This window comes from Pempheris klunzingeri, chromosome 4, assembly GCF_042242105.1.
Source record: "Pempheris klunzingeri isolate RE-2024b chromosome 4, fPemKlu1.hap1, whole genome shotgun sequence".
NCBI lineage: Eukaryota > Metazoa > Chordata > Actinopteri > Acropomatiformes > Pempheridae > Pempheris > Pempheris klunzingeri.
The window spans coordinates 17513994-17529569 of record NC_092015.1 but is presented as its reverse complement, the minus strand read 5'-3'; the positions used below and the strand labels follow the sequence as shown (position 1 = coordinate 17529569).

General features: G+C 44.6%; 1 protein-coding gene across 2 annotated transcripts in view; it reads left to right on the top strand.

The window, feature by feature from the left end:
* The window catches only part of mecom (MDS1 and EVI1 complex locus), a 90251-nt gene extending 78808 nt beyond the window's left edge, over positions 1-11443 (top strand). For both annotated transcript variants that reach the window (XM_070828825.1, XM_070828824.1), the window contains exons 11-17: positions 3227-3393; positions 3654-3731; positions 5367-5536; positions 6607-6751; positions 8839-9081; positions 9198-9384; positions 9478-11443. In XM_070828825.1, the coding sequence (XP_070684926.1) occupies positions 3227-3393; positions 3654-3731; positions 5367-5536; positions 6607-6751; positions 8839-9081; positions 9198-9384; positions 9478-9612 (1125 nt within the window). In that variant the 3' untranslated portion in view covers positions 9613-11443. The remainder of the gene's footprint in view (positions 1-3226; positions 3394-3653; positions 3732-5366; positions 5537-6606; positions 6752-8838; positions 9082-9197; positions 9385-9477) is intronic.
* Positions 11444-15576: the final 4133 nt, after the last annotated feature.

Genomic DNA, 15576 nt, shown 5'->3' with positions numbered 1-15576 from the left:
ACAAGCAAGTTCACAGACACACACATACTGCCCGGGGGAAAGGACAAGGGGGTTTTGGGAGGTGTGTGTGTGGGTTGGGGGGGGGGGTCTCCTATACAAAGGGGTACGGGGGTTATAAAACCTTTGAAAAATCGCTTTAGAGCGAAATGTGGAGCCGTTTATCCTCTTGTCCTTTTAGTCGAACATTTTGCACACACGGCATTGTCAAACAGTGGCCTAATGAACCTGGCTCGCCATCCATAAAAAACAGCTCACAGGCTGAACGTTGTTGAAGTTATTGAAGTCTGTGGCAGACTGCTAGTTAGTTTCAATCAATAATATATCTAGTCCATTGGATTGAATCATTTACTACTGAGAAGAAGCATTTGACTCATTGAGAGAAACTGCCAGAACACTTGCTGCCAAAGTTGCTTTTGGAACATCTTGAGAACAAAATATGATGCTACATCGCAAAAGATTACAAATTTGAAGTGGAAAAAACACGCACACATGCACAAAGTATGTAACTGTAGTTTCCAAACCAGTTCTGGAAATTAATATACTAAATCAATTTTAAATGTACATCTTGTACAAAGCTCATTATAACCTATACTATATGATACTTGTTTTTCAGAAAAAACTTATTACCTCTCGCATTTGCCAGTGACAAATACCTAGAATCTATTGACAATTTAATTTCACTACATACAGCCTGAAAAATACCAATATCTTTTTAATACCAAGGAATGTGCCCAATACAGAGAACGAGAGGCTGAACAAAGGTGTGAGATTAAACTCTTAACTGAGTGCAGCAGCGTGAGGTGGTTGAGGTGGGATCAGAATTCCCCAGTAGATGGAGACAGGATGGAGTAGTTTCAGCTCTAAACAGTGTCTTATCGGACAGGCTCGATACTGCCGACAGCTTTAGGGGCCCTAATGTTCCCAAGAGTTATGGGTTCTCGTTGAGCAAGGCAGACAAACCGAGCATTCACTCCAGTGTCTAAAAAGAGCCCCATGAAATACACAGCGCACATTCAAAAGAAATATGAAAGCATTTCACCTCCCTCTTCCCCACAACTCCTTGCCTATCTTTCAATCCGTTGCCCTCCCTCTTTCTCTCTCACTTTCTCTCACTCTGTTTTACCTCTCTCTGTCTCCCCCTTGCCTTTGATTCATGGCATGCAGCATTGGCATATTCATAATCAAACGGACCTGACACTCCACATCCTCCCTCAGTGGGAACGTCGACGGCTGCGGCAGGAACTTTACACTCGGCCGTCACTCCTAATCAGCCGCTCCCAACACCAGGCTCCACCACCATCCATCAGCCTTTCTCTCTCCGGGCTTCATTCGTTTCGTTCTCTCTCTCGTTTGCATCTTTCTTTCTTTCTTTCTTTCTCTCTCTCTCTCCCCTCTCTTCTCCCTTATCGTCTAGTCCTTCATCATGCTTCTTCTCCGATTCTCCTCCTCCGTTTCTCTCCCCTCAGTCCGCTCCATCTTGGCGTGAAGCCTGAGAGTGACAGGGGGTGAAAGCAGGAGATGAAATGTCAGAGTCAGAGCAGGGCTCTGGTGGAGGACCCGAATCACCATTGATTTGTTGCCTTATTGAAATAAGAATAAGAAACAGGCTGAAAATTCAATACACGCGAAATAATGCAAATTCGTGTGGCCCCTTTAAAAAAAAGAGGAGGAAAAAAAAAACTCCTGTGTGTGTGTGAGATGGGCTGACAGGCCCTGCGGCCTACTGAGACCCCCTCACCCCCGCCCCTCCCTCTCCTCCTCCCTCGAGTTCTCTCTTCACTCCCCCTCCAGCCCCCACTCCTCCCCCTTCCCGCCCCTCTCAGCACAGCGATATCATTATTACCCGTGTCTGGCCCTTGATCAGTAATGTCAACATCTTTCATATTGACGAATGTGCTGTCTGCCCGCATTGTGCACAGAATAGTTTACAGCCCAGCAGTGGACATGAATCACTCCTCTGCCACACACACACACACACACACACACACACTCACACACACACACACAAACACGGACATGTAGCTGACAACACACTAAGCACGTACAATCACGCTCACATACTATGCACATGCCTGTAAGCTCACACATTCTGCACACACACATATACAAATGCATTACAAATACATTCTTCTCTCTCTCACACACACACAAACACACACACACACACACATATATATATATATATATATATATATATATATATATATATATATATATATATACTGTCTCTTTCACACATTGATGGCAATTAATCAACTACGGCCACCGTGCAGCACATAGTGTCTAGTTCATGTGCATAAACACACACACACACACACACACACACAAACACACAGACCAACTGACAAGTAAACATATTTCCTCGGAGAGTATCTGATGAAAGTAAATGTTCTGCTTCATTAGCAGATTGGCTGCAGCCTTTAATCCTATGTGTGTTTTTATGTGTGCATGTGTGCGTTTGTACATCCACTGTGCACGTGCATGTGTGTTTGTAAGACAACAGAAGTTGGCTGAATTTGACATTCACACCTGCTCTCTAGTAAACATGAATTGGGGACGTACTGTTTTTTGTTTAACGACAAAATTATGAATCAGTATCAGATGTACTTGTCGTGCACATGTAACAGGGATTTGACCTTGTGATTCATGAATCATTGATGAACGTCATAATAAGAATTCCGGTATGATGCCTGTAAACAACACTCGTTTGTCAAAAAAGATATGAACAAATCTGTATAGAAAGTGTTAATTATATATTCAGTAAGAAGCATTTCACAGTAAATCAGAATCAAATCTATAAATATTTGTGCTTAATGTAAAGCCATCCACAGCAAATTTAAAAATGCACGGTTGCTGTATTTCTTTCAGTGCCTAGTGCCCCATACCGGTATCGTAGTCTAAATTATTAATTACATTTTGTTTTTTATTGCATCCTTCAATCAGAAAACAAAAATCATATTCAATTACATTTCGCAGCATAATTGCATGGCTATTTTTATCTTAAGAAGTGACATTTTGCAGCTCATTAAGATAAAATCCTTTGTTTCAGACGTAAATCAGTTTGGTCCAAGGATGAAGTGATCAAGCGACGCAGCTTTCACAACTGATGAAACTCTGTTCAGACATCAGCGTCTTTGCTTTGCATGTTGGACTCGCAGTGCCATGTGAGCGTCCGGTGTGTTTTTAAGCACAACACTAACCTCCTTCCTCTCGTCTGTGTCCCCAGATGTCAGCCATCGAGAACATGGCAGAGAAGCTGGAGACGTTTGGCTCCTTGAAGCCAGAGTCTGGTGACCTGCTGCGCTCTGTCCCCTCCATGTTTGACTTCAGAGCCCCACCCTCTGCTCTCCCAGAGACGCTGCTGCGCAAGGGCAAGGAGCGCTACACATGCAGGTAACTACTGCGTCTGGTTCAGCAGAAACTAACATTCCTCTGTGGCAAATACTTGATACTGGCACTGGAGTCTTTTTTTCTTTTACTGAATACTTTCATAGGAGGCTTTTCTAATATTTTTATTTTTTCTGTAGCTGCTTGTTGTGGAGCAGTACTTAAAAGTACCTGTTCCTGTATTTTTGTGATATTAGAATAATACAGGTTTTTCAATTACTAAAGTAATGTAGGTACACAGACTTAGACATGCTTTTCCTTTACAGATATTGTGGAAAAATATTCCCACGCTCTGCCAACCTGACCCGCCACCTCAGGACTCACACAGGAGAGCAACCATACAGGTAAGAGCATCATGGAGTCTAAAGAGCAACATTCACACACACGTGTTGAGCTGTCTGTGTGTATGTGTGTGTGTATGTGTGTATGGGGGTTGATAAAGCTGTTACAAGGGAAGAGTCAGTCCAACAGTAACAGTGTCGGCCGAATCTCATCCTCCTCTCTCGCCTTCTGCCAGCATCCCTCCATCTATCCTCCTCACTTCCAAGAATACACACCACACAAAACTATAAACTATATAAATATCATCTAGTCAGAAATCTGATTTACACAATGGCATATTAACTCCCCAGTGAGGAATTGCTTTTTCCTCCCCACAAATGTGAACCAAAGCAGCAAGCACGCTTTCACAGAGCGTATTCTCAAGCAGACACAGAGATGCAGCTCATTTGTTAACAGCGCATGGATGTTTTCCCAGGGAATTCTTGTCCACAGTCAGAGCAGAGTTTATGTGTGTTTTCTTATGCCGTAAAAGCCTGGAATAATTATCCTACTGCTAAATAATTTGCCTGATGAAAAATGGTGTCCGTCGCCAGGGTGACAGGGAGAGGAGGGGGTTTGAAGCTGGGCTGGTAAAAGAGCAGAGGAAAGAGAGGCAGGGAGGAAGTTTGGTGAAAAATTGGGGTGATGAGGAGCGCGGGCAGATGTCCAGGCCCGGCAGCTGTGGTCATTTCTCTTGTGCGTATGAAGCCAGACTCCAAGTGATCTGCAAGCTTACTGGCTACTTGCCGAATCAAGCGAGGCTTTCTTGCCAGCTGAAAAGTAGTTTACAAGATTAAGTCTTTCTTTTTTCTTTTTTTTTTTTTTGTCGAGAATCATAGTCTAGATGCAGAAAAGATGCACAAACCGTTTTGTGTCATGGAAAACTTTGGCCTCTCCGCTGTAAGAGTCATCCAACGTCAACACGGCAGAGTTTTCCAGGTGCTGACGAGGTAGAAGTAACAATGCAGCAGCAGTCCAGTACACATTTAAAAATGAATCTCGCACATTTACTACATTTGGATAATGAGTAAGCCCTGGCTAGCACTGCTCTGCTTTGTAGTTAAGGTAGTGGAATGTTGGCCCAAAGCTTGGAGGAGGCCTGCTGACCACAGGGGAGAGAGACAGACAGACACAGGCCTCTACTGCCCCAGCCTGATAGCCTGCACTCCACACGCTGGCATGCCATTAAAGATCACCGCTGTTTATTGTAATTTTTTGTGGAGATAACCGGGGGGTTTCCTTAGGGACAGCCAATCGAGCGAGCTAATTCCACCAGAAGAAAAGATGTAATCTTCTTGTATAATTTTGCATGAAGAAACTTGGCAAGAGGCTCTAATTTTGCAGGGGTAGAACCAAATCTGTTGCGTGCTTATTTTGTGAGAGAAGAATGCAATTTTATTGCGCTGGCTGGAGATAAGAGGCAGAGCTGTTTCACCTTAAACAAGCTCCTCCATCATGTGGGACTGTGGGACTGCTGGGACAGTCTGTATGCGTGTGTGTATGTGTGTCCTACATTATGTATCCCATTATGTTTCCCACAGAGCAGACCCTCATTCATTACGCAGTACAGTCGCACTGCATGACCAGCAGCTTGTTTTATTTAGCCGTTTTTGTCATTTCATAATTGTTTAAGTGAAATGCCTCCACTTTTCCTGCAGGTGTAAATACTGCGACCGCTCCTTCAGCATCTCCTCCAACCTGCAGCGCCACATTCGCAACATCCACAACAAGGAAAAGCCCTTCAAGTGCCACTTGTGCGATCGTTGCTTCGGTCAGCAGACCAACTTGGACCGTCACCTCAAGAAGCACGAGAATGGCAACCTGTCAGGTGAGAAGCCCTGAACACACTCTTCTGGTTTTGTAGAGTGTGGAAAGATTAGAATGAGATAACTGCAGTTTTCTCACCTCTGTCCATATTTTATTAGGGAAAATCAGAGCAACTTTGCTGATTTTGGGCTTAGCAATACATTTTATTTATAGATCCTTCTGCTGAATAACACAAAACATGATTTACCCATGATCGGAAACAATTTTAAAAGCTAATTTTTCAATTTCCAAAATTACACAAATCTGTCATCTACTTTTGCAGCAGCACAAAATATCCTGTGAGAAAGCTGCTTTCATCAGCAGCACAGCTTTTGGCTTTGATAGGTAGCATCACTCTGACTGTGAATCAGCAGAACAAGCAGTGACACCTGGCCAGCAGCTGAGAGCAACTCTTCATAGAGGAGGTTTTTCCCTTAATCAGACGCAACGTTCACTCGATCAAATGCTAAATCAGTCATCAGCAAAGCTTTCCCTTTGCAGCACAAAGCAACATATCCCCCAACACACAACACCAAGATAACAGATAACAGAAAGATACGTTTTTCCTCGTAATCGAAGAAACTTTGTCAGGTCCATTATTGCAAATGCATTTAGTGGGCCAAGCATTGTCAAAACTCAACATCATTTTATTTAAAAACTGGAGTCAAGATCTCAAGGTTTCCAAAAATAACAAAGTTGTCACAGACAATTCCATGGAAATCTGTATTAACAAAATGCCTGCACAATCCAGTTTTCCCTATGATGTAATGGGCCCCCAATTACATCATTTGGCAAAAATTGGATTTAATATTTCTCTCATTTTCATTTTTATTGAAGCATCGAAATAGCAGATACAGAATGTGTCATGCTGTCGTAGACTGACATGTTTAAAGCTACTTACAATTTAGGAACCTTTAGGGGAACAAACAAGCAGGAGTGTTAAAACACACTTAATATTCAGACAACGTTGTTTAATTTGCATTTTAAGCCTTAATTATTAAATGGACGCACAGCCATCATTTAGAGAGGTTTGTGGGACATCATGGGACACTTGTTCGGCAACATTAGTGGAATATGTTTTTCTTTCTGCAGGCACTGCAATGTCATCCCCGCAGTCTGAGCTGGACAGTGGCAGCGCCATATTGGATGACAAAGAAGACTCTTATTTCAATGAAATAAGAAATTTCATCAGCAACACGGGCCAGAACCAGACATCACCGGACCCCTCTGAGGAAGGGTAAGCGCAGTTAGATGTCTTTCTTTTTTTTTCCTGATCAGATCTGCATCTGCAAAGGTAAACATGATGTTTATAGACAAATATCAGTGAGCACTTGGCTCAACCAGGCTTCTCTACCACCACATCAGGATCCCATGAAAAAAAATTCAAATACAGGGTAACATTAACACTGACTTACCTGACACTATACCTGCTAGCGTAAACTACATTACTGCACAGTGAACTCTTGCATTAATTGTGACTACATCAAGATGGTTGGACTTAAAAGGGACTCTCAGGGCCTGAATAAGTATGAATAATGGGACATCTGCTATCAGCCCATTTTAAACTTGAATTTTCATACCACCCAGTCAGCCCTCGTTAATTATCACATCATGCTCTCTACTCCATGAGGTCTGGAGTAGAGAGCAATCATGTGTGATGACTTTTAAGATAGTCGCAGGTCCTGGAAACGTGCAGGGGCTCCTTATATCAGCTGCCTCTTGGCCACACGTACGAACAGATATCCGTGCGCGTGCAACTTCGTCTGAGCATTATGCAAATAAATTCTTGGAGCTGTGATCAGGTTGGATAGCGGTTGAGAGGTCTGCTCAGGTCTCCGAGTTTGTTTTCACGTGCCTCACGTTGGTGTGATCACAGGGCAGATTGGAAGTCCAGATAGAGATCTCGCAGACTGGTGTGTGATTGTGCAGAAGGCCTGTGGGAGCAGGACCGGGCAGTGGAGCGTCAGAGGGCCGGGGAGAAAAGTGGGGCTGTAGGGGGGCGGGGTGGTGGTGGTGGTGGTGGGGGGGGGGGGGGGGTTGCAGCAGTTAGCCCACCACATCTGGAACCAACATGTCTGCCTACAGGAAGAGGGTAGAGGGGGTGGGGTCAAAGGGTCGGCCCGTGTTTCCTTTCAAAGTGCTGTGCTCCTGACTACTTCTGATAGATACTTTATCCCCAGCAAATTACCACGTTTGAAAGCGTAATTAGCGAATCTGTTTTCTTAATCACGGAGCTCTCGCTCTCTTTTTTTGGAGCTAGTCCCTCTTCTCAGTCCTGCGAGCTCGACGTGGCACGAAATCCACCTTGTCAGCCTCGAATTCTCCGTCCCAGCAGGAGCTCTGTCGACAGCACGATACTATCAGCTGCCGATAAAAGAGAAAAGATGATGTGGATCCTGTTTGCGCTATAATTCCCTCTCTCCCTTCTTCTACGTTTCACTGCGCGCTCAAATGCGTCCCTTTCAAATCCTGTGTAGGTATCCTGTTTATAAGCGCCCTGCAATTATGTGGTGATGTGTTTTGTTTCCTATCTATCTGCTTCTCCACGTCCAATACGCAGTCCTCATTTCTGAATCCTTTGTGTGAGAAATGGCATTTTTGGGAGCTGACGAAAGACGTCCCAGAGCGTAATTAGTGAATCAGTCTTAATGTGGTTCCAGATGATTTACCAAATGGTGGTTTCCTGTGGAGCTGAGACAGTGGGACAGATTAAGACTCAGGCAGTTTGGATAGCTAGCCCTTTCTCCCTCTGCAGAGATGGAGGAATGGGCCGGTTGGCAACACTCTCATAACTCTCCCACCAAATGGGGCTGTCAGCTAAATATTTTGCCTATTAGATGAATACGAGATAGTAGAAAAAATAAACAAGGAGAGAGGCAGAGCACTCCAGTAAAGTGCTGCAGTGATCAACCCAGTGCTGCTGTGCCCAAAGGGGCCCCAGAGCCCCGATGACAAACGGGATTCCGGCTCTCTCAATCCCAGCTGCCATGTCCACCGCTCTCTGCTCTTTATCCCATACGCTCCATTGTTTTTGTATATATAGCACAAGGATTCCCACAAGAACTTGTAGGAAAAAACAAAAAGCCACAACCCGCTATATGTACAAAACCTAAGTACAGTTTTCAGTTCATCTTATTCCTCATGCTACTAATTCAACAAGCACTTTAAAAATTGTGATGTCTTGATTACTGTCTCTTTTCTTTAACACAAAATGAGTGTGTTATTAAATTATGTTGCTGATGCGGTAGATCATTTATCCCTTTTTCAAAATGTCTACAATTTTATCAAAGCTGCATTGATCTAATCGGTGTTCGTGGCCTGCAGGTTAAATGGCGGTCCGTTTGAAGAGGAGAAGCCGCCCATGGCCAGCCATGGGACAGGTGACCTGGAGGACGAGGAGGCAGAGGAAGTCTGTGCTGATGAAGAAGAAGGGGAAGAGCCTAGCAACAGCACTGGGAAACCGGAAGACGAGGCGCTTCCCAGCAGCCTCAGTGATGACATCCAAGACGAAATGGACTTCAGTGGGCCGAACGACTTAAACCTCAACTGTAAAACCTCTCCTAGGAGGTAAATTTCGATACTGGGGCATAAAGCTAAAACGTAATTTTACACCGTGTAAATGATGATGTGCTGTCAAAAGTGTCTTGGATCTGCCTTATTTTAATCTGCTACTTGACCTCCAGGTATAAGGATGAGGAGGAGCAGAGTGGCTACTCAGCCTTGGATCATATTCGTCACTTTTCGGACATGCGCAAGCTGGAGGAGAGCGAGATGAGTGACGGAGATGGAGATGAGGACGACGGATCGTTTGGCTCCCCCTCTCTGACTGAGGCAGTCAAACAGCCACTCTTTAGGAAATCTAAGTCTCAGGTAAAACAAGCATCGACAGGATGCCCGACTGTTTTCCTATATATTTGTATGTAAGCGCGGTAGTTAAATGTAACCTATCTCCCTGTCCCTCAGGCGTACGCCATGATGCTGTCTCTGGCTGAAAAGGACTCTCTCCACCCAGCCTCTCACAACCCGGCCACCATGTGGCACAGTCTGGCGCGGGCTGCTGCTGAATCCAGCGCCATCCAGTCCCTCAGCCATGTATGATGACACCCATTTGCGCTTTCCCTTTCACCTTTCAACCCCCCAAACCTGACCTATGGCACTGGGAGCCCATTGCAGAGGCTACGTGCGGGGCCCCTGATCGTTCACAGAGTGACTGCTGAGCAGAACCACGGCCCATCTGACTGCTGAGCGGCGCGCCTTACACACAAAGCAGGGTCACTGTCCATGCAGGACCCAGCCCAGCCCCAAAACCCCCCCCCAACAGATAGAGAACAAAATGTCCCCCTGAGACCTTAAAATTGATTTCTGACATTAGCACCAACCAGGATGATAACAATGATGATGACTGTGGCGAAAATAATAATGCTAAAGTAATAATAGCTGTATTTATTCTGCTGAATTTCTATGTTTTGCACAGCAAAGGCAGCTGGTGGACATGGAAGATGGAAGATGTGCTGTTGTATCATTGCTAGGCTGCATTTATTGCCCAGCACATACTCAGAAAGAACGTTTTACGCCAAGAGTGTGAGTTTGGTTGCGTCTCTAAGACAGCCAGCTTCAGCCTAGTATGTTTTACTGTGCGTAAGGCATAAGAACCCTGGTTCATCTGACAAAAGTATCTTTAAAACGTACTACAAGAATTCCCTTTAACCCCCCCCCCCCCGAGATCCACAGGTGTTTTTCATAAATACATGTACTTGATGATAAAAATGAAGGGTGGGGTTGGCAACCTCAGTTCAAATGAAAACCACTCCATGTAAGGACAGCGCTAGCAGCGCTTTAATATCACTGAAGTCATTGAAGAACAAATAAAAAAAAAAAAAAAAGTAATTGTTAAAACTGAAATCCGGCCAGTTTCCCATCTGCGTTTTCATAGCTGCGTGTTTCTGCACAATCACAGCACTGTATACAAGTGTACAACTGTTCTCCACTGCACTCCATCCTGCCCGCCTGCGCTATCTGTGAAAGGATATAAATAGATTGTCTTTTTAGTGGAAGAGAAGAAAACACAATGTTTTTTTTTTGGTTTGTTTTTTTTACTGAGATAAGTAGCCAGTGCTGAAGTTAATTGTTGTTCTGTAAAGGGCATATGTCTTTTTTTTTTTTTTTTTTCAAACCCCTGAATCCATCCTAGTCAGCCAACAATACCACTAAATAGCCTGAATGCTAGTCGTTAGCTACTCCATGCTCGTGTGTCTTTCATTTTTAGACAATCATAATTTTGTTTTCATTTTTTTTGTTGGTGTTGTTGTTGTTATTTGCTGTTGTATGTTGAGAACTGTATTTATTTCTTGGCAAACTGTAGTTTGTTTACTGAATAGCACTGCTCTTAGCCCAGGTGAAGGGGAGATTCCTCACCGGGCCTATCCCAGAATTCAGTGGGGTTTGTAGATTACATTTGAGTGCCGGATAGTATTAAACATACAATTCACTCCTTATTCTTCTAATGAAACCGGTCGATGAATAGATATTACTTAGGTTTTTTTTTTTTCTATGACAATTTAATGATTCAATTGTAAAAAATGAAAAACATTATAAAGAATGGATAATAAAAAAAGCCAGGTATAATTTCTTCATAAACGCATGATTGGTCTGGTAAGATCTGTATCTGACATTTTCTACAGTTGTCTGCAAGCTTGTGTGACGTTCGGTTCATGTTAATCCCTTGTGCCAAATTTATGATAAATAACAGATTACTTTCATTTATTCTCCCGTTTTGAGGGACCAGATTTTTTTGGTTTGTTTTTGTCGTTGTTTTGTTTATAATCGATTTTAAAAAGTAATCAGCAAGTTGAGGTACTTTGTTTTAATGCTTTCTACAATGTAACTGTTATGCATTTCAATTCAATACTGTGGGAGGAACAATTAAGAAATAAAGGACTACAATGTGGATTGACATGGCCTCCATTCTCTGTTTCTTCTTAAACATTTTACTCACCCTTTGTCCCCCCCCACTTCCCTCACACCTCCCCACTCCATACAGTCCTTCTGGCTGCCCATCACTTTGGCCCAAAGAGAGGTTTATACTAAGAGACATGAGTCAGAAAACCACCTGGCGCTTTCTTCTGGCGCTCCCATGGCCTCCAAGAGCGAGGGAGAGCCTGAACTCTGGTCTTCTTTTTTCTCCAGGCTTTGGCTCGCATAGAGAGAGGGAAGGAGAGAAAAGGCTGGAGAGGGCTTGAATGTGGTAGTGGGAGCGGAGGCAGGAATGTGTCCTCTTTATTTGTGTCCGTTTGTGGGGCATGATGGATGAGTTTGGTAGATGTGATGACCTGGCTCATCGCTCAAACGCTCAATAAGAGTCCCATCCTGCAGCAGGCCTCCCCATCCGGCACCCCCCTCTGTCACTGCTGCCAGCCAACGTGGGCGGACATTGTGGCTGGGAGGGTTGGAGGTTCAGCAGTTCCATTGTCCGGAGCAGTTCGGGTGGGGGGTTGGAGAATTGGGCATGACAGTGAAGATGGCTGGCGCTGACACTCCACATTTACAGTGCTCTTGGCACCCTAATGGATGGGGTGTTTTCTTAGGCCTGTCGTCAGCCCTCAGGGCTCCATGGGGCGTCCAGCTTTGATGAGGTCACGGGGGGTCATGTAGTGTTGATGAGGTCAGCATGGGTCGTCCAGCTTTGATGAGGTCAGCTGCAGTGACGGTAGTGATGGTGTAGACCAGGATCATAATGGAGTGGAAGTGATAACGGTCCTGAGTGTGAGTTTCAGCACCTGTGCTGTTGTGGACTAATTTAAGCTGATATGATGATTTAAACTTGTCAGTATCCATGCAACAGCTTCACTTGTCTGGTAGATTTAAACCGGCATCTACAGCGTTTTTGGCCACTTGACGTCAGCAGAAACAAGCTATAAACACAATGCTCTTATATTGTCGCATGACTGATATGGTGACCTTGTTGGCATACAGTTGCCTACTTACAAATCCAACACATTAGCATTTATTTGGAGTCCTGTTTTTGCCAGGCATTCAGCACAGTTCCTTCACTTTCCCTAGTAGCTTTGTTTTTGGTCTCCAGTAACTCCTAATGGAATAATCTTAATATTCCAGATGCTAAATTTGCTCCACTGTGCTCAGCAGCTTGTCACTTGCTGTATCTGTCTGGTGCTGAGCAGGTAGTGTAATGTGGGGTTTTGGGGCTTTTTCTGAAAACAGCTGCGTGCCGCGGCTGAAAACACTGCTATGAGAGTGAACCAAAACAGTACAGTTGCAGGCCGCAAAACCAAAACAATGACCTGAAAGATGCTATAAAAACCCCACAGAACTGAGCGGGAAGTCAGGTGTAAATTCTCTGTGGTTTTGTCACTACAAGCCAACCTCTTTCACATTTCAAATAGTCAAATTGATCCATTTCTTTTATGAAAGTGTTGCATAGCAGCTTTAACTACTGCTGTTGTAGTGTATGTTCCTGTTTCATCGCACTGGCGTTATTAATGCTACAGAGAAGGCAGATATTGCACGATAAAAGCCCTGCAGGAATAGTGTTTTCACTTAAACTTTAATATAGAGAAGGGAAAAGTCCTCTCACTTTGCATTGGTACAGAAGGGAAACAGCTCATCCCTCTGCAGGTGCAATAAAACTGTCAAGAAAGAACTGTTCGACAAACAGGAATTACACCTTTACTACATCTGGAAACTAACTTGACAGCGGGATTTTGCCACCACCCCCTCAGTGGCCACGCCCCCACTGCAATTCAAATTGCCCATGTAATTACATCACCTACATAAAGACCTTCCCCCAGACTAAAGTCCAAAGGCACTGCCTCTTGAAAGAACACCAAAATATTATGAATAGACAGCAGTGTGTATAATGTCATTGTGTGTGGGCAGTAGAGTGGAGCGAGGAGGGCACGCGGGTGAGTTTGGCAGCTTAACATTTAACTGTTGTGAGTGCGCCGGTTTGATCAGTGTTGATTAGCACATGCCAATGTCACCCATGTATCTCCTCACACTTAATCAACACGTTGGGACGAGTTATTGCCGTCATTAACCCACAGCCTCTCATAAAGGGCTCAGTGTGCATTGAAGTGTGGCTGGCAAGGCCATGGATGTGTTTGTGTGTGTTTAAGTGTGTGTTTAAGGAGCAAAGGAAGTCAGACAGAAGATTGTGCATTAGTCAGTGCAGTCTGTTTTAGTTAAATGCGAAGTGTGTGTGTGTGTGTGTGAGTGTGTGTCCTAAGGGCTGGATCTCCAAGCTGCTGCGTCCCTACAGTGTGTGTATGTGTATGGGTGGGCACACTGTGGGCAACGCTTCGTGGGGCTTGGAGCCACTCAGCTAATGGGGCAGCTGGCACAGCCTCAGAATCCATCAGGCCTCATTACAGCTCCTGTTCAGCCACCGTCCTCTTTTTCTTTCCTCCCCTTCTCTCCTCACCCCAACCCTCCCTTCCTTTCCTCTGCCACCCTTTTCGCGCAGCCAACCCTGTGTGGCATGTAACTGCCCCCGATCCCCTCGCTGGAACATACATCACACCCCCAGAGAGAGAGGCCATCACAGCTGGCAGCTCTCACGCTGATTGACTTGGCACCCGTGCTGACTCAGACGCCAGGGGAAACATTTTCGGAGAGAGGGAGGCATGGATGGGTGTGGAAGTGCAGCCTCCAAGGAGGGATGGGGTGCAGAGGGGTTGGTATGGAGTGGTGCTTGCTAACAATTGGAAAGTGGGAAGTGTGTTTGGGTGGGGATTGACCACAAATCATCACATCAGGTTTTTGTTGTGTTTACAGCAATGGTAGGAGGCTCCTTTGGAAGTGTCCTGTCTTCAGTGTGTGTGTGTGTGTGTGTGTGTGTGCGGAGCAAATGATTGCAGTCAGACTTTCTCCTTCTTCTTCTTCTTCTTCTTCTTCTTCTCTGCTTATCTTCTTGTCGTTTCCCCCAGCCCTGCCCCGTCCCTCTTAGAAAGCAGCAGAGCTTAAGGTTGTGGTTTCATTATACTGTTTGTTTTTCTCCCTGGAGGCTACGGGTCATTAGTGTTATTGATGGACACTCAGCACAGTCCCGCGGAACAGACCAGGACAGAGCAGAGCAGTCGTGCACATGGTTTTAATATGACGAGTCTAATCAGGACAGGCGTGGTGGCAGAACCACTTGGAGCCTGCTGCTGAAATCATCTCATTCTTTGCTCATGGAGTACATTAGAAAGTAGCTCATCAAGGCCTCCAGCTCCATGTGGCTGTAGCACATTAGGGTTTTGGTAACGCTGGAGCAATTTAAATGTATAATGTACTCTTCAGTATCAGACAATCTGAATATATCAACTTTATTAATTATATATCACACCTTGAGCCACTCATTAATGTGTACTCCCTTGAATCAAAGGTACTTCAGTTCCTCCATACTTTTTTCCATATCGAGCGCCCCCCAGTGGCGGATATCCTGATCTACACCTGCCTACATCTAGTTCAACTTTTAAATGTCACCTGCTCAATAATAATAAATAAATAATTAAATGCCTAGGCTGGGGTTCGAACACGTTGAAGCACACACACATGCTGACACATGTACACCAAAGATGCCTCCTTTACACCACACAGACTCCAGAGTGTGGGAGAGTTCCCTGATACGCATCTTTCTGCAGCCTCAACATTTAACATTTATTTTTCCAGGCAACAGCCGAACAAATGGTGCAGGACGTGTTGAAATGATTTCCCCCCTCATTCTTTTATCTGAGCCGACAGCTTTGTCAGCTGGAGTTCAAAACACCATGGCCCTCTGGGAGATCTGGTTCAACGCAGAGGGGCAGAAATTATCTGTGGGACATGAAGCTCTGGCAGTAAAGTGATAGAATCTCTTTTGCAAAGAGTGGCGTATGCTTAATTACAGCAAAAAAGTACCCAAGATGAGATCTTACCTTTTACGGGCTATTTCATCGCCAGCTTCCTGCACCCTTCTCTCTCTCCCTCATTACTGATAAGCTGGCATGCATGCAACAGTAGGCAATTTTTTGCCTCAAAAAAGTCTTTTAGCACAAAGCATCTTTGTTCTTGCACTTGCATTAA